This window comes from Cimex lectularius, unplaced genomic scaffold (assembly GCF_000648675.2).
Source record: "Cimex lectularius strain Harlan isolate CLEC.00 unplaced genomic scaffold, Clec_2.1 scaffold236, whole genome shotgun sequence".
In the NCBI taxonomy this organism is placed as follows: domain Eukaryota; kingdom Metazoa; phylum Arthropoda; class Insecta; order Hemiptera; family Cimicidae; genus Cimex; species Cimex lectularius.
This window is the reverse complement of record NW_019392957.1, coordinates 708832-728760: the sequence shown is the minus strand read 5'-3', so window position 1 is coordinate 728760 and position 19929 is coordinate 708832. Positions and strand designations below refer to the sequence as shown.

At 28.6% G+C, this 19929-nt stretch overlaps 3 protein-coding genes across 8 annotated transcripts; 1 reads left to right on the top strand and 2 right to left on the bottom strand.

The window, feature by feature from the left end:
• Nucleotides 1–1109: 1109 nt before the first annotated feature.
• On the bottom strand, nt 1110–9272 carry LOC106666431. Its single transcript, XM_024229469.1, has 14 exons — nt 9065–9272; nt 8378–8558; nt 8177–8310; nt 7561–7745; nt 7336–7501; nt 7105–7248; nt 4742–4926; nt 4496–4664; nt 4341–4435; nt 2630–2799; nt 2421–2554; nt 1663–1847; nt 1336–1504; nt 1110–1277 (listed from the first exon to the last, which is right to left on the bottom strand). The coding sequence occupies exons 2-14, from the start codon at nt 8554–8556 to the stop codon at nt 1132–1134; spliced, it is 2061 nt and encodes a 686-aa protein (XP_024085237.1). The 5' UTR covers nt 8557–8558; nt 9065–9272; the 3' UTR covers nt 1110–1131.
• Nucleotides 4241–6583, bottom strand: LOC106666300 (1-acyl-sn-glycerol-3-phosphate acyltransferase alpha-like). Its single transcript, XM_024229462.1, has 5 exons — nt 5451–6583; nt 5253–5386; nt 4742–4926; nt 4496–4664; nt 4241–4435 (listed from the first exon to the last, which is right to left on the bottom strand). The coding sequence occupies exons 1-5, from the start codon at nt 5615–5617 to the stop codon at nt 4290–4292; spliced, it is 801 nt and encodes a 266-aa protein (XP_024085230.1). The 5' UTR covers nt 5618–6583; the 3' UTR covers nt 4241–4289.
• A 1002-nt stretch (nt 9273–10274) lies between the features above and the next one.
• LOC106666405 (1-acyl-sn-glycerol-3-phosphate acyltransferase beta-like) lies at nt 10275–16473 on the top strand. 6 transcript variants are annotated; one of them, XM_014393591.2, is made up of 7 exons: nt 10296–10433; nt 10910–11063; nt 11139–11340; nt 11421–11557; nt 15709–15890; nt 15947–16115; nt 16206–16473. In XM_014393591.2, exons 3-7 carry the CDS (start codon nt 11141–11143, stop codon nt 16364–16366), a joined length of 849 nt encoding a protein of 282 aa, XP_014249077.1. In that variant the 5' UTR covers nt 10296–10433; nt 10910–11063; nt 11139–11140; the 3' UTR covers nt 16367–16473. The 6 variants fall into 6 exon arrangements, with proteins under 6 accessions (XP_014249073.1, XP_014249077.1, XP_014249074.1 ...); XM_014393588.2 differs by having other exon boundaries at nt 10905–11063; XM_014393589.2 differs by having other exon boundaries at nt 10890–11063.
• The last annotated feature ends 3456 nt before the right edge of the window (nt 16474–19929 follow it).

Below are 19929 nucleotides of genomic sequence, written 5' to 3'. Positions count from 1 at the left end.
GAGAAATTATTTTTTTAGCTTTTAAAGTAGTACAACGCACATTTTACGTTATAAATCTTCGGTCTAGTCAATATTAAATTCTCAAAGGTTTAGCTTAATAGTGCATAAATAATTTTAAAGAATCTTAACATAAAATACATGTATTAAAAAAAAGACCAAATTATTTGTGATCCCCAATTTTTTTCAAATTTTTTTATGAAACAATTGTAAAAACTTATCAAAATAGGGTTAAGACAAATTGTATTTTATGAAATAAATGTTCTAAATTTTGACTGTTTACCGACTTCCTTTCAGCTCACCCCTGATTTTCAGATCTTAAAACCTTTAGTTCAACGCTCGATGTTATTTTACCATTTAAAGTATATATTATGGTTGAAATCTGTACATTTACAAAACTGATGCTAACAAGAAATGTACTTTAGTGTTTTAACTTTTTTTCAACTTAATAAAGTTTTAGTAGACCACATATGAAAATGTATAGTTTTAAAATACTTGTTAGTAAATTAAATGATTGGCTGGTTATGAACTAATAATTGTTCTGAAGTACGGTGTTCCCTCAGAAATCTGAACTGATTGCTGCATGGGAGTATTTGGATTATAATGGGTGTTAAAAAAATACATATGAATATTTATTATTGCCACTTTTTCTTTGATTTTTAAAAATTTATTTAACATTTTCATTATTGTTTCTTGGTCTTTTTTCACACATTTTTAATCAGTACATAAATTATATGTAAAACATGAAAAATATAGACTGGCCATTTTCATTTTTTAGTAGTGAAGGAAGCGAGGGATTCACTGTATAAAAGAAATTCTCAAAAATTCATGTCTACGCTGGTATTCTTTCATATGTCCCCTCATTCTCTTTCACTTATTCTCTCTCTCTCTTTCTCTCTCCCCCTCTTCTCATTTTTTTAAATTTAAAGCTTGAATTTTTTCAGTTCGGATTTCTGCAATGGTTAGAGTACCAAAGTTCAGATTAGGGAAAGAGCACTGTACTTGGACTTTTGTAAATAAAATGAAGTAATCATACATCACTTTATCACATAGTCATAGAAAAATAATACAAATTTATAGTATTTGTTTCTTTTTTTAGAGTATACAATAAGCAAAATTAGTGTTTTTTTTTAATCACAAGCTTCTTGGATTTAGCTCGGTGGCTAGTTTTCTATATTCATCCAACATGAGGTTTCTTGTTTTTTCTAATAAGGCATCTGCATCTGCTGCTGTCATGCCGACAGTGGGTATGGGTTCCATCAGTGTAATTATAATTTTACCTTTTAAGAAACAAAGCTTTTTATAGTTACTATTATTGGCGATTTCATTTAAACAAACCTTTATTGAAATATTTGTTCTTTTTGACAAAATTATATGGCGATATGACACAAGGGAAGATTGGCACTTGGTTGTCAATTGCGACTCGAAAAGCTCCTTTTTTAAACGGTAAAAAATTACTTCCTATTTTGTTCCTTGTACCTTCTGGAAAAATCATAACTTTGCCATCCTAGAAATAAATTTTGTTCATTGTAATGTGTACAGTTTTTGTTTTTTACAGTTTTTTTAAAACATTAAATAAAAGAAAAAATAGAACTAGACAAGTGTTGTTTTTTTTACTGCACCAAAATGGAATAAATACATAACATATATGATTATCAAACATACCTTGTATGTTTTGAAATGATCAGCGATTCCTTCTGAGATAATTTTAATAGCTGATTGTTTATTTTCTCTGTCTATAAATATGTAACCACCCATAGCGAGTGAAGGGCCCAAAGGAGCGAGATATTTGACTTCTTTCCTCGCCACACCGATACAGTCGCCATAACATCTATAAAGCTTGGCCACGCCTGGAAAATTAATCCGAAAGCGACTTATAAAAGTTCGTTTGATTGTCAATTTAATTTTTTCTATGAAGAATTATGGAGATTATTTTAGTTGAGAAAATTCTTCCTGATAGGTTCTTTCTAATAATATTCTTTTATAATCAAGCTAATCTGAAGATAGACGGTTTTAGTCTACCCATTACAAATCAATTAATCCTCCATACATCTATTACAAAATATTAATTTAATAAATTAATGTGTTAAGTAACACAACAAATTCACCCATTTCAAACACTCAAGCTAATAAATACATTCATTCTAGATGGAAAAACTATGTGCGAAAGGCCGTCAAATGCAACCATTTGCATTTTTCCACGTCAGGTATTAAAAAAAAATTTGCAACCGTTATTCTTTGTCTTTGATATTGTAATATTGTCCTTTTTTTGTGTCAACCATAGCATAACTATAGCAATAAGTGTTTTACAGTTATGTGGGCGCTGCACAATGTGCAACATTGCCTTCAGTTAATTAAGAGAGCCTATATGTTAGTCTGATGTGGTCAATTTGTTTTATTGTACATGTATAAAACAATCTTACCTACAACATCGATGAATGATTGATGATTCATAACAATGATTCCATGCCCGTCTACCTTTGATTTCCCAACAACCCTTAATTCTAATTTTAAATCCATCAACCAAAGAATAATATCCGCTGAGTATCCAAACAACCTAGGATTTATATTTGAAAATTAAAAAAGAAAAAATTCATAGATTTAATTAAAAAAAAAAAATTATATAAATTACCAGAGATTCCTGGGGTTTTTCTTCGTCAAGATAAAATATGGGAAAAGTATCATACTGCTAATAAAACACATTGCAAGTGAATAAAAGCAACGTACAAGGTATGAAAACCTTCCGTATTTAGGAAAAAGGAGAAATAGTATAAAAAGAACAATCCAAATAATCAGCATTTTCTATCTGCACGATTCGACAATCAGCAACAAACTCCTTATTGGTAAAATGATTCCTAAAATGTCAATTCATTAATAGTAACGGTTCTATATCTGATTAATAAATTGCCATATAAACATAATGAGCAGTAATGGGGCAAACACATTTTCAGAAATAGAAACAAATATTATAGGGTCGTTTTATGATTATTCAACAAAAATGTGTTTTATTAATTACTTTTAAAAATGTTTACAAAGGAATTGGTGAAAAATTACAAGGATGGTTAGGGTTTAGTTTTTAAAACTTATGTTACATCCATCAGCTGTTAATTGTTTTAAATAAAACAAAATGTCTAACATGCCATACTAAGTTGTAGACTAATATTGTACAATTTAAAAAAAAGTATCTAAGACTGGTAATTAGTGACAATAAATATAAAATACAAAAACCCCACTTACACTTACTGTTTTCTATTATTTATAATTAGTCATGAAGTTAAAGATTGACAATTTCTGCCCAGTACAAAATATTAATTGTACTTTTAGCTCAAATCCACCATGTAACTATTTAGTTTAGTTTTATAGTAAAGACACTTGTCATCAAGATACTATTTCTGTTTTTACCAAATCATTGAAATTCCATGTTCAATTTGTTTAAAAAATTCTAAGGCCTGACAAGGTGATGGATGTGTAATTTGTTCGTTGCTGATGATTGTGGTCTGCCTATTCTCACATGTGTAGTCTGCCAGGCAATGCTGACACTCTTTCAGACATTACTCAACGGGCAATGACAACAGTCAATCCACAGAAAATGGCAAAATGCCGAAATGCATTTGACAGTTCAACCCTATGATGATAGACTAAAATGATTCGTTAAGCTTTGACAACCCACATATCTCAGAGAAACCTTACAACATATGTTTTTTTATATTAATTAAATATAATTCATTTCTATATAACAAGTGCCTAAAAATATTAGTATAAAAAATATGAGTTCTTAAGGTACAAATTAGGCAGAATATAAATGTAGATAAACTAACTATTAATTGATTTTTGTAAGCTCTTTATTGTTTAACGCTACAACACAAAATGGTCCCACGATTGCTTATTTACAAATAAAAAAAGGAAAGAAAACAAGCATATGAGATTGCATGATTATTTACAAATATTATGCTAATTTGAATCAAGAAAAAATATGTAATTAAAATAGTTAATTTTTTGCCTGCTAATTTTTGAAAAATAAGTTAGGAATTGTTGATGTTTCTGATGAAGGACAAATTGTGAACATAAAATTGTTGAAGCGAACCAATGTTCTGGTGCATAATGTATAGTTCTGGTTGTATTTTAGCTTTTTGCATACATATAAAACAATGATAAATTGTGATTAATTTATTACAAAAGACACACACACACACACACACAAAATTGAAAATAAAAAATACCACATTGTATTTTGTTTGCAATTTATTTATTAAATTAATTTTTAATTACATAATTTAAGCATTTTCAGCTTGTTACAAACTTTTAGGATATAGCTCATCACCTAATTTTTTATATTCTATTGCCATGACATTTCTTGTTTTTTCTATTAAGGAATCTATGTCTTCTGCTGTCATGCCGACAGTAGGTATAGGCTCCAACTGAGTAACTATTATTTTACCTGTTTAAGAAAAAAGTTTATATATATTTTATATTATTTACAACCAATTGCTAAACAAACCTTTGTTGAAATATTTGTCCTTTTTGATAAAATTAAGCGGTGATATAACACAAGGAAAGATTGGCACTTGATTGTCGATGGCAGCTCGAAAAGCTCCTTTTTTAAATGGTAAAAATTCACTTCCGATCTTGTTCCTCGTCCCTTCAGGAAAAATTATTACTTTGCCATCCTAAAAACAATTTTGTAAATCAAGTTACTGATTTTTTTTTGCTTTAATTCAAATCATACATAATAAATCAAAATTACTTTATAATTTCTTAAATGATTAGCGATTCCTTTGGATATTTCTTTAATCGCTGATTCTTTATTGCCCCTGTTTATAAAAATGTAACCGCCCATAACCATCGAAGGTCCCATAAGGCCAAGATATTTTATCTCCTTCCTCGCCACTCCGACACAGTCCCCATAATGTCTATACATCTTGGTTGAGCCTGGGAAGTAATAGCATAATAACACAAACTGCCTAGTAAAGCATCTTATTTAAAATTGATTTGAATTATTTGATTTTTACCATGAATCCATTATGCATATAACAATGTGAAAAAAATCTCTTCTAAAAGTTTCTGTTTTGCTAAGAAATGTAAATTCATTATAAACCAATTGATTTCCATGCAATATCTATTAAAAAAATAATTAATTTAAACCGTTTTATAACATTTTTTTAGTAATTGCTGTTAATATTAGAATACAGATTAGTCTACAAAATATTTTTAGTGAAGACAATTTTTAAATTTCTATAGTCTGAAAACAATCTTACATAAAGCATCAATGGTGGATTGATGATTTACAACAATGATTCCATGACCATCTACCTTTGATTTTCCGTCAGATCTTAATTCAAATTGTATACCCATCAACCAGAAAATGATGTCCGATAAGTGTCCAAACATCCTAAATTTATTAACATGAAATTAATACAAACATAAAGCTTCATAATAAATAAATAAATCATTACCAGAGATTTCTTGGGTTGTTCTTTTTGAAGACAAAATATGGAAAAGCAACTGTGCCGGCAATCAAGCACAATGTAAGAAAGTATACCCAACGGACACAGTAGGAAAACTTTCTACTTTTTTGATCAAGAATAAAAATGATTAGTACTAAAATCCAAATAACCGACATTCCTGGTCTCACAATCACACAAACAATAAAATAATAATAATTTCTTAAATGTAATAATTAAAATAATTTGTCTTTTATACTACTCGTAAAAAAAAGACTTTATTTAAATATTTTGGCTGTTTTATTTCTAAGACCAGAATTTTTTAGTATTTCAGCAAAATATTAAATTTTTTTCAAAAATTGTAAATATAAATATTATTGAGAACAATAGACCGTTTGCACTGAAGTTGGAAAACTAAAGTGGATTTTACATAGAATGATTATATGCAAATAAGCCGAGATTTTTTTCTTTGTTATGTTAGTGTTGATTCCCATAGGTGTGAGAAGAGAGAGTTAATGCAAGATGACCTTTACTTTTTTTAGCTAACACATATTTTAATATTAGCACAATTAAAAATTTCCTTGAGTAGTGGGATTATACTATTTTTTTAAAAAAACACCTTGAAACTGATAAAAAAAAACTTTGAAAAATTTTGGCTTCTTTAAAAGGCAGATGGTAGATTTGAAAAACGTATTTGCCGTAAAAATCCTCTACCGATCACTCGTTTGTTGTCATTTGGTTTGGAGTAAGCAAGTATTGTTTGGTCACCTGGATCAATCCACTGATCTCGTGATTGAGAGGGTACAAACGAACGTATCCAAATATTTTCTATTAAAAATGAATACACATCACACCAGTGACTTCGTTTGTACGATAAGGCTGAATTTGATCGGACTGGACTCTTTGAAAGAGATAAGAATTTTGACTTTGGCCTTGTTCTTATGGAAGATGTTTAACAATAGGATTGATTACCGGAGATCTTGTCCTGCATTGGTAAAAGGGTTTCCCAGCTCCTGAGAGCTATTCTATATTTCAAAATAAAGAGCGAATTATAAGTCGGAATCTAGTCTTTCTGGGATAGTTAGGCTCATTAATCAATATGGAGATGTAACGAACCATTTCTCTGATTCCTTGTCTGTTAAGAAAATAATTATTATTTATTAAAAATTTTTTTATTTATTTATTTTTTGTTTGATTTTTTCTTGTCACAAGTTTTATTGTTATTTATTACAGTTATTATTTAGTTGTAATGTATTCTTTTTATTTAATAAGTGTTGAAATTCTGAATTTTTATGTTTGTTTTTTGTACTCATGATTGTTCAGTTTTGGGCCATTTTAATCGTTTGAACTGCAATAAAATAAATAAACTTCTGCATAAAATTCACTTTCATTTTGAGCACTTAAGTTGAAAATGAATATACATTCTTTGAATAACTTTTCATTTTTTATTATATACACTTACACATGGAGGGCCGGCGATGACTTTAGCCGTTTGTCGGCCTATAAAAAATATATATATATATATTATACACAGTGTATTTACAAATATTTGTGCTTTTATTATTGGCTTAAAAACATTTGTGTCATTTTGTTAAATCATATAACATAATCAACCAAACTGTCATTCAATTTATACTGATTAAAAGAAATATCAATGCAAATTTTTATTTAATATTCAAAGTCACATATTTGAAAAGTCTCTGATATTCTTCCTCCATGCAGTTTTGCGTTTTGCTTGTCAACATATCAATATCACTTAATGTCATTTCGTCAGATGAAATTGGCTCAAGGAGAGAAATGATTATCTTGCCTAGAAATTATTATTGATATTTTTAATTTAATGATTGATCTTACAACATTATATTTAGATGGTGTTAAAATTGCAAAAAAATATTACCATTTTTAAACTGTTTCCCTTTAATAAAATAATACGGTGAAATTGTGACTGGATAAATTGGGACTTGATTTTCAATTGCAAGCTTGAAACTACCTTTTTTAAAAGGCAATAAATTTGTACCATTTTTATTTCTTGTGCCTTCAGGAAAAATAAATACTGTCCCGTTCTACAATAAATAATTTTTTTTAAATACATATAAATATATTATTTATATAGCTGGTATACCTTGTACTTTTCAAAGTGTTTTTTAACACCACTGGAAAGACTTTTAAAAGCTGTGTTTCTATCATCTCGGTTGATGGAAATGAAGCTGCTAAAATAAATAGCCAAACCAAAAGGCCAACAATAGAACACCTCTTTTCTTGCAACTCCTACACATGTCCCATAATATTTAAAAATGGTGACAGCTGCTGTAATAATGCACGTTACTTTAGTAAATGTATATATTTATGTTAAAACTAAATAAATAATAATTATTATTAATTATTCATAAATTGTGAGATGTGGTCTGGTGTGATAGTTTCAGAAAAACATTTTCTTTATTGTGCCAAAGTTTCGATCTTTATTGAGATCATCTTTAGGGCCTTGTGTTGTCTGCATTTCAGCAAAAAAGTTCTCTGGTTGAGAGCCGATGCGAGTTTCTTCTCATTGTTGGCGATGTCCTTCTTCCTTTTTGCTGAAATGCAGACAACACAAGGCCCTGAAGATGATCTCAATAAAGATCGAAACGTTGGCACGACAAAAAAATGTTTTTCTGAAACTATCACACCAGACCGCATCTCACAATTTCTGAATAATTATTGAATAACAGTCACTAATCACCACACAAAATTATTATTACAGAGAACATCCAGGATTGACTGATGGTTTAAAACAATAATTCCTTTTTTGGATTTATTGATATTCTCAGTACCTCTTACTTCAAAGGACAAGCCGAGAACCTTAGATATTGTACTAGCAGCAATATTTGTCAACCTATAAATTATAAAAATTGTATATTCAATATCATTAAGCATTTAATAACATGGTAAATCTTTCTTACCAAATGTGTTGTGGGTTTCCCAGTCTCAATATGCATACTATTATGGTAATAAATGAAAACAATGAACACAAGAGTATGAAAGATATGTAGCAGGCATAATATCTCGCCCAGTGGTTTTGAGGGAGTAAAATGGGAAGAATGATTAATGTCAAATATACAAAAATAATAGCACTCAACATATCTATAGGCAGGACAACACACAAATAATAATTTAAAGAATAAATAAATAAAAAATAATAAATTTCGCTATGAAACTATTAATGAAAAATTATTCATAAATTGTTCTAGATTTATGATTTTGTTGTTCCCAATCTTTGTGATTTTAAGAATTGTCACATAGAAATAACAAAGGTGGGGTTTGTTGATTCACTTTTTTAAAATGATAGTTCTACTCATAGACGAACACTAAACAACAATTCTGTGAGTAGAACTCTCATTTACAACAAGTGAATTGTTAAATTGTTATAACTTTATTATCTTAATTGTGAGAAAATCTGTTGAAACAACTTTAAGTTTGGGCAATTAGAGGTTTTTTTTGTTTTTTTTTTCCTTCTTTCTTTTTTAAGGAAAACAAGAACAATTTGAAATGATCATCGCATGAAAATATATTATACCTAGTGCTTTATTTATTTTAAACTTTAATTGCCAACTGAAAATATCATGTTAGAGCAACACAGGGTCACTTACTGGGTCTGTCTCCATTTGTGTTTTTTGTTTTTGTGAGTTATTTATATGTGTTTCGGAATCGTGCCATAATCAGTGAAGAATTCGAGTTCCAAAACCCATGACCCACTCTGAAAATATAATATCAGATTGAAAATGAAAATGGTCATTGTATATTTATAGTTGTGATTGTTTAAACAAAGTAGACAACGACAATTAATTAACTTTTTTTCATCCCAACTAAAAACCTTAATTAATTGTCATGTATTAATTGGTCAAGTGGACCACGAAAGTAGTGAATTAAAGTAGACAACATTTGTAAATTGATTGATGTCAATGACATTGAGTATGGGCTTTTATTGAATCAACGGTTGAATTATTTAAATTTTAGAAAAAGGACACAACTGATGAAATAACGCACAGACTAACTATTGAAGGAAGCAGTGTGACAGCTAAAACAAACATGAAATACAGACCATTATCATCAAGCATAATAAAGCTAAAAGTTCTGTTTTTATTAGATGTTTAAGTGTCATAAAAATAATTTCAAAAAATATTTTTTCCCACCCAGTTTCCATTAAAATAAATAAAAACTTCTTTCAATTTTGTTGTTATTGTATTTGTCCTGTTAGTTCAAGCACTGTTGCTTTAAATTACTAATTGTTTCATGTGAACAAACACAATTTTTTAAAATATAGCAGTTGGAAGATAATTAATATGCTAAAGGGTAAGATCTAGTTTTAAAGAAAACAAATTGTTCCCAAAAGAAATATTTATTTTCAAATTCTATTTTTTTTTAATTTCCAGCATTTTAAAGTTATTGTTGCTTTAATTCATCTAATTTCATGAACAAAACAAAAATGTTTTTGAACGATAATTAATGTTTGAAGCATGGGTAAATTTATGGGTAAATTTAGCATAAATGATGTGGTTAAATTTTATAAATTGGACAATTGAAATGTTTTTTTTCTGTAAATGATACCTTTAAAATTAACAATTATAATTAGACTTATTCAATATAAGACTTTGTTTTGGTTTCTGTAACAAAAGCAACATTGGATTTGTAATATACACATTACAAAATGGAACACTACCGCTTTGATTTGTGATCCTGTATAATCCTGTATAAATAGTTTAATTAATTGATTCTTATGCCATTATCTTCCATATATGCCATAGAATCCAGACTTGATTTGTTTGTGTAATATTTAAATGGCATAAGAAGTTTATATTTTGCAAAACATATGTTTTTAATTTTTAGGAAAGTAAAACAGTAATTTAAGTAGTTGTAATTAGATTCAGTAAAATTATTTAAATAAAGGAGCAATGAATATTTCAAAAATAAGTTGGTTTTGTCTAGAATTATATTTACTTCTGTGTAGTTTCATTGAAGGTAGGTTTTAATTAATAATTAATAAATTTTTAAAATGTATATAAATGTAATTATCAGGTTTGTTATTAAACTGAAATATTTTATTATTATAATATTTATTTTGTTGGCTGTATAGTCAATGTTTAATTTTTTTGGTATTTGAAGTGGATTGGAATAAATATCTTTTTTTAAGATTAACCCTACAATTAATACAAGTTACTATTATTACCAAAAAAAAGTTGATTATAATACTTTAAAAAAAGGTAAAACAATATTTGGAATAGCAACATATTCAAGCATTGTGCAATTTTCATTGAATTGGATTATTTAAAAGCTTAAAATGTCACCCAAACGAATTTACACAATTAAATAAGCTTGTTATACAATTTTTAAACCAATTATTTAGTGTAAATACAAAGAAAATCAAAGCGCGAATAAAGCTTAAAGGCAAAGCTGTGTTAATATATTTATAAAAAGGGAGATAATGGCCAGGAAAGAATATTGATTAAAAGTGGGGAAGCACTATAACAACCTAATACTCAAGAGAGATTATCAACTAAACACTTTGGCTGGATAGGGGGAAGACTACTACGTCCAGTAGCATTTAGAAGTTTAATGTGGATAGTACAGAGGAATATAAACCTGCATCAAGTAAATTTTTCATCTTTGTTTCAGCATGTGTTCAGTATTGTTTTGATCTGCATGTATTTTCTGTTTTTATTCCAGGCATGGTTTCAGCTTTGAGCATATTGGAATGGAAATATATAGTTGGATTGGTATTCTTCATCGTATTACTAATGCCCTATTCGTCAAATAAGAAAATACGCTATTATGGAGTGTATACGTTCTACGTGCTTTACGTATCTACTTTTGGACTTTTATTAGTGCCTATTTTTTTACTAAGACCAAAAAATATTGACAATTTAACGTGGGTTTTTATATTATTATATCAGATTATTGTTTTTTTGATTTTAATCAATGTCTTTATTTTATTTCGATGCTAAACAGTATTGCTGGTATCATAATGAAATATTTTACTAAAGTACTCGGAATAACATGGTACTTGGAGAAAGGAAAAGACATACTCAAAGAACAGAGGGGAGCTGTTATTGTTGCAAATCACCAAAGCGTTCTGGATGTTATGGGTATGTAAAATATTTCATAGTAATCAAAACAAAATAGAAATATAAATAAACAAAGTTAGAATTGTGTGCAGTCTATTTTAATCTTTAAGAATAATATTAATGCACTTGATGTTGTTTGAATTTTAATTTTGTTTATATTTATTAAAAACAGTAGCTTATGATTTTCACAACTTGATATTTTTTCAATTAATGAGCACTTTAAGGTTGATTTGAGCATATTTTTTATAATAATGAAATTATAAAAATATTAATATTCTCTTCTAGAGAAAAGAAGAATTGATAACAACATACACAAAATAGTGCAAATAACTTTATTTCTATATTTATGTAGAACTATTATCTACAAATTTAAAACAAAAATAAATTTAACTTTGTTAAATATGCTTAGTTTAATTTATGTACAAAAACTAATTTTAAATGAAATTTTTAGGGATTGAATTTTCTTGAATGTAAATAAATTTTAGCATGGTCTTTTATTCCAAGGCTTTTAAATGGCTGAGTTTGACTCATGGCTTATCTTGAAAGCGATCTTTAACTGTTGATTTACAAACAACTTGAAAAAGGATGTATAAAGGTGCTTAATAGGAGAACGCAATTATATGATAGTAAAATAAATTCAATCCTTACTAAATTGTTTGATAAAAAAATTAAATTTTTTATCGTGATTTTTAGCTGTTACTTTTTTCCTCTTAGATATTTTCTAAAACATATTGGCTTTTGTATTTTTAAAGTATTGTATTGTAAGTAAAAAAGTACTGGCACTAAAAGTCTGTGATATACTGTGTTAATGTTTGTGTGTATTATGCACGGATGTGTATGGGCGGGCGTATGGATTTTCCAGTGGAATTGAAGGGAAAAATACATTTCCAAAATACTATAAATATGTACAGACAACAGATTGTAAAGATGTGTTAATGTAAATAAGCACTAGTGTAAACGTGCGCCTGACGTTATATGATTATAGATAAAAACAAAAAAGTAGGTTAATTTATTTATTAATGAGATATTTATTTATCTCAAATTATTATACTCCAGTGAATTATTGTGTGGACTACCATAGGGCAGGACCCATCCTCAAATGCCATGTTAATCACACTTTTTGAGTGTGCTGTATATCAGTATTTATTAGCAAAACATAATGTGTATGTACACAAGAGTTAAATAAAATAATTAATAAAAAAATATTAAAAAAACTATAAATATGTACTTCATACCAAAAATAACATTTACTATTCACTAAAAATTTAACATTATTAAACAAATAAAACAAAATGATTAAATAAATTATTCTATACGAGATAAGCATGTAATATTAAAATAGAGCATGTATCAATAAACTCCCCGGTGTTAGGGTTACTCTCGCTGGGAAAAAAACGGACTCACACACCAATAGTTGACTAAATCTAGATAGTCTAAATCAATATAAAACCAACAATCAATGATTGCCGCAATTAGAGAGAAGGTTCAAAATATGGAATTGAAGTGGAAACGAAGTGTTTTTTGGCTCTCGCTATGCTGGCATCGCAGAACTTCACCTTAGAGGAGACATTCAGCAGGGTACCCCGTTCTTACATTCGGGCAAGGCTCATTGAGGAGAGCCTAAAACATGGGAGACCATCTGGGTTGGAACGTTGAAAGGGTACCACACGAAGAAGTTCTTCCTGAGCATCAACAGCCGAAGAACCAGCCTTCTAGCAAGGCTAAACTTTTATACAACCCAAGCCCTTAGCAGACACAGGCTTATTTACACCGCTTTGGCATCGTGACCAATCCAAACTGCAGCTGTGAGTAGGTAGGAGTATATTATAATCGAGCATCCTATGTTTGATCGCCAATGCTCTGAACTCATTAAAAGGTGTCTCAAGAACGATATTCCTCTGAATAACATATGTTTGTTATTAGATCAAGGTTTATGTAAATATTTTATTTTCTTAAAAGTATTGACCTTCAGTTGTTGTAAATATTGTAAATATTCCTTATGTACTTAGTAATTATTCTTTTTCTTCTTAATTGAAAACAAAGTCAGTTTCTTTTTGTAATTGTTTACTGTACAAATGTTAATCATACAATTATAATCAGAATTGTAAATATACTATATAATTCATTTGAGATATCCATGTAATATTATTAATGAAGCATGTAGACATAATAGATAATAAACTCCGTGGTGTTAGGGTGTACTTTCACCAGGAAATTAAAACACCCACACACCCTGTCTTTTTCGTCGCACTGACTCCTTCTCTATCTCTCTCTCCTCGCATTCTCTTTCTCTGTTGTGTAATTAAACATATTTATGTGTTTATGTTTATTTTTATTTGCATATTAGTTTATTGAGTGGTCTGCCTCTATGTCTTATATGTGAGCAAATTGCTATTCTAAAGCATTGCATCATATTTTTGTTTTATAGTGAAGTAAAGTTTTGTTATTTAATGCTTCATGCTGTAAAATTGTATTTTTATGCAACCATTACTTCACATGCCATACCATCATATAGGTACTGATACACATAAGATTAAAAATATCTATTTAGAAATCGTGAGATGCGGTCTGGTGTGATGTAGGTTTCAGAAAAACATTTTCTTTATCGTGCCAACGATATCGTGGCACTCTCAACACGACATGCAAGAATTACACAGAAGACAAACACTTTGAGTGAGTAGAAATACTTTGAATATATAAAAAAAAAATATTTTGCATTGTATAAATTCACTTTCCAACATCCAAAATGTAATTGTTATATGTAAACAATGTTTGTAAATCCCAGGCCCTGAAGATGATCTCAATAAAGATTGAACGTTGGCACGATAAAGAAAATGTTTTTCTGAATCCTACATCACACCAGACCGCATCTCACGATTTCTAAATAAATATCAATTAACGGTCACTAATCACCACACATTAAAAATATCTGTATTTGTTAAAAGTTTAAATATATAAAAAAAATACTAATAATGATTTGTAAAGCGTAACTATAAATTTAATTCTTAAATTTTAATATAATTTTACATTTTTCAATCCTTTGTTATTTGATAAAGTAGATTAGAGTAGATTAAAAAAATAGATGAGATGATGGTTTAGATAAAAAGTGTTATAATTCATGAGATTTTTATGATTACATTGTCTTGAGTCTATAAAAAGAAGTCATTTGTCTGTCTGGCCTGTTTAGAAGGCTGTTTTTACAGATATCTATCTTTTGGGAGCGAGAATTTTAATAAGTGGTCAACCATGTGGTATTGGCATCTATTTTACTAACATGATTATTTTTCAGTAAATAATGTTGTGAATATGTTTTCTGCATACCAAACATAGCCAAATTTATAAACTATGTATATAACTATAAATTTATTTGGTTTGTATTTATAAAACAACTTTCTAAACAACCAGAACAAATTACACAATAAAAATTATCCATTTTGGAACATGCAAAATAAGATTTAAAAAAAAGCAATAGAAGACTACAAAAAAAAAAAATAATAATTAATTATTCGAAAATCTGGTGCGGTCTGGTGTGATGTAGGTTTCAGAAAAACATTTTCTTTATCGTGTCAAAGTTTCAATCTTTATTGAGATCATCTTCAGGGCCTGGGATTTACAAACATTGTTTAAATTTAACAAATACATGTAGGATGTGGAAAAAAGTGAATTTATACAATGCAAAAAAAAATATTTTTTCATATTCAATCAAAGTATTTCTACTCACTCAAAGAGTTTGTCCAAATAATGGCACAATTACGCAGAAAACAAACACTTTGAGTGAGTAGAAATACTTTGATTGAATATGAAAAAAAATATTTTTTTTTGCATTGTATAAATTCACTTTTTTCCACATCCTACATGTATTTGTTAAATTTAAACAATGTTTGTAAATCCCAGGCTCTGAAGATGATCTCAATAAAGATTGAAATGTTGACACGATAAAGAAAATGTTTTTCTGAAACCTACATCACACCAGACCACATCTCACGATTTCCGGATAATCATCGACTAACGGTCACTAATCACCACACAAAAATAATAATTAAGATGTAGTCAAAATTTTGGAATGTCCTCTTGTCATATTATAGATCATCTTTATTACAGATTATTGTGATGTATTTAATAGAAATATGACGTACCCTGTTTTTTAATTCATTTTTTATTTTTATTTAAAGGAATGTGGAACATCTGGGAGATAATGGGAAGGTGTACGGCAGTGGCTAAAAGGGAGATAATGTATGTTGCACCATTTGGGCCGGTTGCCTGGCTTGCCGGGCTCGTTTTCATCGATAGATCAAACCCAAAAAAGGCAAAGGAACAACTCAAGAAAACTGCCTACCTTGTGAAGGAAAAAAAGGTATTTAAGAACATTAAAAAAAAAGAAAAGAAAAAGCAAATGTTTCGTTTATGTAGACGAAGCTGTGGCTTTTCCCTGAAGGAACTAGAAACCAGAAAGGCAAGGAATTACTTCCATTCAAAAAAGGGGCTTTTATAACTGCTATCGAATGTAATGTTCCAGTTATACCTGTTGTATTTTCACCGTATTATTTTATTGATTCTAACAACAAAATATTCAACAGAGGTAATCCTACACTCCAAGTGATTGATTTTACATGAAAAATAATTAAAAAATAAAACTCCTGTAATAACATTTTTTAAATATATTTTTTAGGTAATATGTACATATCAGCCTTGGACCCAATACCAACTGACAATCTGACGCTTGATGATGTCGAGTTGCTTATGAATAAAACATATAACATCATGCAAACAGAGTATCAACGTCTTACAGAAAAAATTGCTCCTTTAAAGATATCTATCGAGTGTAGATAACCAAAGTTTTTGGAATACAAAAATCCCATTATGAAAAGATTGAGATTTTATTCAAGTTTCAAAAATGAGCAAATTGTAGTCTTTCCAAATAAAAAATCTATTTTTTATTTAAGGTTTATAAAAGTGTAAAACATATCAAAAGTTGGTTTTTGTAATAATCTTAGATATTAGCGTGTTTGAATCTTTGATTAAAGCTTCAAGCACGTCTTGTTTTTTAAAAATAAGACTATTGATTTTCAATAAGAGCACCCTATTTTTTTAAAATAAAAATATTTAATAATATTTTATAATTTATTGTTGGACAAATAAATTTTTTTCTTAATTGATTGTTTTTTAATTGAAAAAAAAAGAAGAAAATCTACTTGTGGTTTAGAAGTCTGGCTTTGACTGACTTATCTTTTGTTACTGCATTTTAATTCAAAAGCATGAAATGGGGGATTGTTAATAGTGGCTGGACACGAAAAATGCCCCTTTGTCCTGTGATAAAATAAGATACAACATTGAACAATATTGCAATTTTCAGCAAACTCTAGGACTCAAGTTAAATAAATTATAATTTACGATGAAAATATATACTATTTGATACTAAAAGTGTAAAATAAGAATGAAATAAAAACACATTCTTTATTTAAAAAAATGACGATTAAGAAAACATTCAATAACAATTATTATATAATTATTGTAATACTATTATAATAATTCTGTATGAATTGTGAATAAGTGAGTAAGTTGAATTTTGGGTAAAATTGAATTATTATGCTAAAATCAGCACCCTTGCTTTCAGAAACTTGGTCTATAAGTAACTAACTCATAAGATCAACAGAAATTTCACATCTTCTAAAACATGTTGTTAAACTGATTAAGTCAACTTTAATCGGTCTCCAAAATTCACACTATATCTGACTTACATCTCAATATGGGATAGCAGCAGCGAAGTGGTTAGATTGTCCAGCTCAAATATGCCACAGCACCTATAACTTTTTATTGATAATGGTATGAAAAATATATCGTAAAGTTGTTTGCCTCCTTGTCCACAACACCCAATAGGTAGTTGGACATGAATATAATTCTTACTTAATTTTAAAATTAAAAAATTAGATATTTTTAAAATCATTATTATCCTTTTCGTGTGATTCATTGTTTCTTTAGAAATCAGACTAATGGTATAAAGAAATAGGTATGATACTAATCAGCATTAGTTTATGTTTTGAATTACTAAAGAAAGTATATAATTGCATTTTAGGTGAGTCAAACTTGAACATTTTTTTGTGGTATAGTACATTAGAGTTGGAAATTTAATAAAATTTAACTAATTGCCTGATCAAATTAAAATATTCCTACCAATTTATATAGGAATAATTAAAACATGCTTTATTCAAAAATTAGGAAATCATTAAATCAACAATTATTACATTATAATAATTGTTATTTAATTTTAAAATTACAAATTTTTCAATCAGAGTAATGTTATAATGAAATAAGTATGATAATAAACCAAATTTGAAGTTGTTTACAGAAAGGATTTAATTGTTGTATGTGCAGTTGATGCAAACATTGCTTAACATGTTTGTGTTTGTTGTAAGCTGAGAATTGGAAATTAATAGTCTGGAACATTCTCACCAATTGTATTTGTGTATTCTTAATCAACACTACAATAATTAAAGATAGAAAAATGATTGCGAGAAATTTTAAGAATACAAAAATACACAAGTTGATCCAGAAAGATCAAGCAAGATACTTTATAATAGTATCTACTTTATAATAGTATCTACTTTATAATAGTATCTGTCAGTGAATATGAAATACTGCCACGATTAAAAATTTATTTTTCAAGAATCAAAGCAAGAAAAAAAGTTTTTATAAAATTTCATAAAAGTTATAAAATCCGCTTCAATAGCTTGTATATATTGCAAATATCAAAGATTGTGCATGATCGCAGCCAATGAGAGAACACAGGATGATGGGGAAAGATTAAACTATAGTCGTAATAAGGTAGTTAATAAAGAAATTCCTTTATTTATGTACGTAATAAAAGTACAATAAAGTAATTCCTCTCATACACGAGGGCTTACTACCTGTTGGGTGTCATTGATGAGGGGCCAAACTACTTTACAATACTTCTTTCATATTATTCCCAATTAAAAAGCCATGGACTAAGTATTTGAACCTAGAACTGCTGCCATGGCAATTATTAGTTGGAAAGTTAGTACCAGTACCTGGGAATAAATGTGAAATTTCACAAAGGTAAAGGTACAAATGAAATTCATGGAAATTATGCTAAAATGTGGTAAAATGATGAATTTCTTTTTTATGTGCCTTTCAAATGTGTGTACGGTTTTAGGTTGAACAAAAACAACCTGGCTCATGATTTTAATATCAATGTAATAAGTGCGGATAGGCAGACCAAAATGATCAGGAATGACCAATCAGGTTCATCACCTAACAGATTGCACGAAGAAATCCCACAGTTCACTTGTCTTTTAAAATAATAGAACTATTTATTTTATTGTATTAATTTTTAATCTGGATAATCTAATCCAATTTGATCGACGAAGGATGATAGTTTTAAGAATTTCAAATATATGATTGCTGCAGTTGAGTAAATACTTAGATTTCATATCTTGATAAAACTTTATAAATTCATAACTTGATAAAAATTTTATAAATTTATTTTTTGGTTTCGTTTACTTTAAAAAAAATTAAATTTAGGTATATTATAGGCTAAAATCACCGAAAAAATGAAACTTATTATAAGTTAAGAAAATCAACTAAGCTTTCCACAAATAGTTCTGGAGGTTATTAATTATTTCTGTTTAATTACAGTTATATATTTTTTAAATTATCATCAAAGATTATATTTACTATTTTTTTAAATTTTCAGACTGGAGGAGAGAGAGAGAGAGAGAGAGAGAGAGAGTATCATCAAAGATTATATTTACTATTTTTTTAAATTTTCAGACTGGAGGAGAGAGAGAGAGAGAGAGAGAGAGAGAGGGAGGGAGAGAGAGAGAGAGAGAGAGAGAGAGTGTGAGAGAGAGAGCGAGAGAGAGAGAGAGAGAGAGAGTGTGTGTGAGAGAGAGAGAGAGAGAGAGAGAGAGAGAGAGTGAGAGTGAGAGTGAGAGAGAGTGAGAGTGAATGAACGATTTATTTATAGAAATACAGCAAAATTAGGCCTCATGCTTAACGTGTAGTTATAATTTTTTCCCATATCCATATCCAAACAACAATCCCAGCCCCCTCTAAAACTTTAGCCTTACCCTTCAGAGTTACAGGGTCAAGACTATGGAATTTTCTTCTATGGGAAGTACGTTCTGCTTTCTCACTGGCTTGTTTCACAGTTTCATGGCATCTGAGTTTTTAAAAACAACATGAATCGTTTCCTTTCCTTCCTCTTCCTTTTCTTTTTTTCCCATTTCCTTTCACATTTTTTTCTCTTTCTGTTTTTCTATTGTAATGTGGTTCCATCAGATTATAGATAATTAATATTTTAAGGAATATATTATCGTCTTTATTATTCATAATCAATTTATATTATTATTTTTATAAAACTAAATTTATTTCTA

Bases quoted from the DNA above. Each gene is read 5' to 3' on its own strand.
- LOC106666300 (XM_024229462.1), bottom strand. From the start codon at position 5,617: ATGTCGGTTATTTGGATTTTAGTACTAATCATTTTTATTCTTGATCAA. The intron at 5,387-5,450 runs GTAATGATTTAT...TAATAAATTTAG, and splicing joins AACAACCCAAGAAATCTCTG to GATGTTTGGACACTTATCGG. The intron at 4,436-4,495 runs GTTTGTTTAGCA...TTTCTTAAACAG, and splicing joins GGACAAATATTTCAACAAAG to GTAAAATAATAGTTACTCAG.
- LOC106666405 (XM_014393587.2), top strand. From the start codon at position 10,367: ATGAATATTTCAAAAATAAGTTGGTTTTGTCTAGAATTATATTTACTT. The intron at 11,341-11,420 runs GTGGGTTTTTAT...GATGCTAAACAG, and splicing joins AAAAATATTGACAATTTAAC to TATTGCTGGTATCATAATGA. The intron at 11,558-15,708 runs GTATGTAAAATA...TTTTATTTAAAG, and splicing joins AAGCGTTCTGGATGTTATGG to GAATGTGGAACATCTGGGAG.
- LOC106666431 (XM_024229469.1), bottom strand. From the start codon at position 8,556: ATGTTGAGTGCTATTATTTTTGTATATTTGACATTAATCATTCTTCCC. The intron at 8,311-8,377 runs GTAAGAAAGATT...TATAATTTATAG, and splicing joins GGAAACCCACAACACATTTG to GTTGACAAATATTGCTGCTA. The intron at 1,848-2,420 runs GTAAGATTGTTT...TTAATTTTCCAG, and splicing joins ATCATTCATCGATGTTGTAG to GCGTGGCCAAGCTTTATAGA.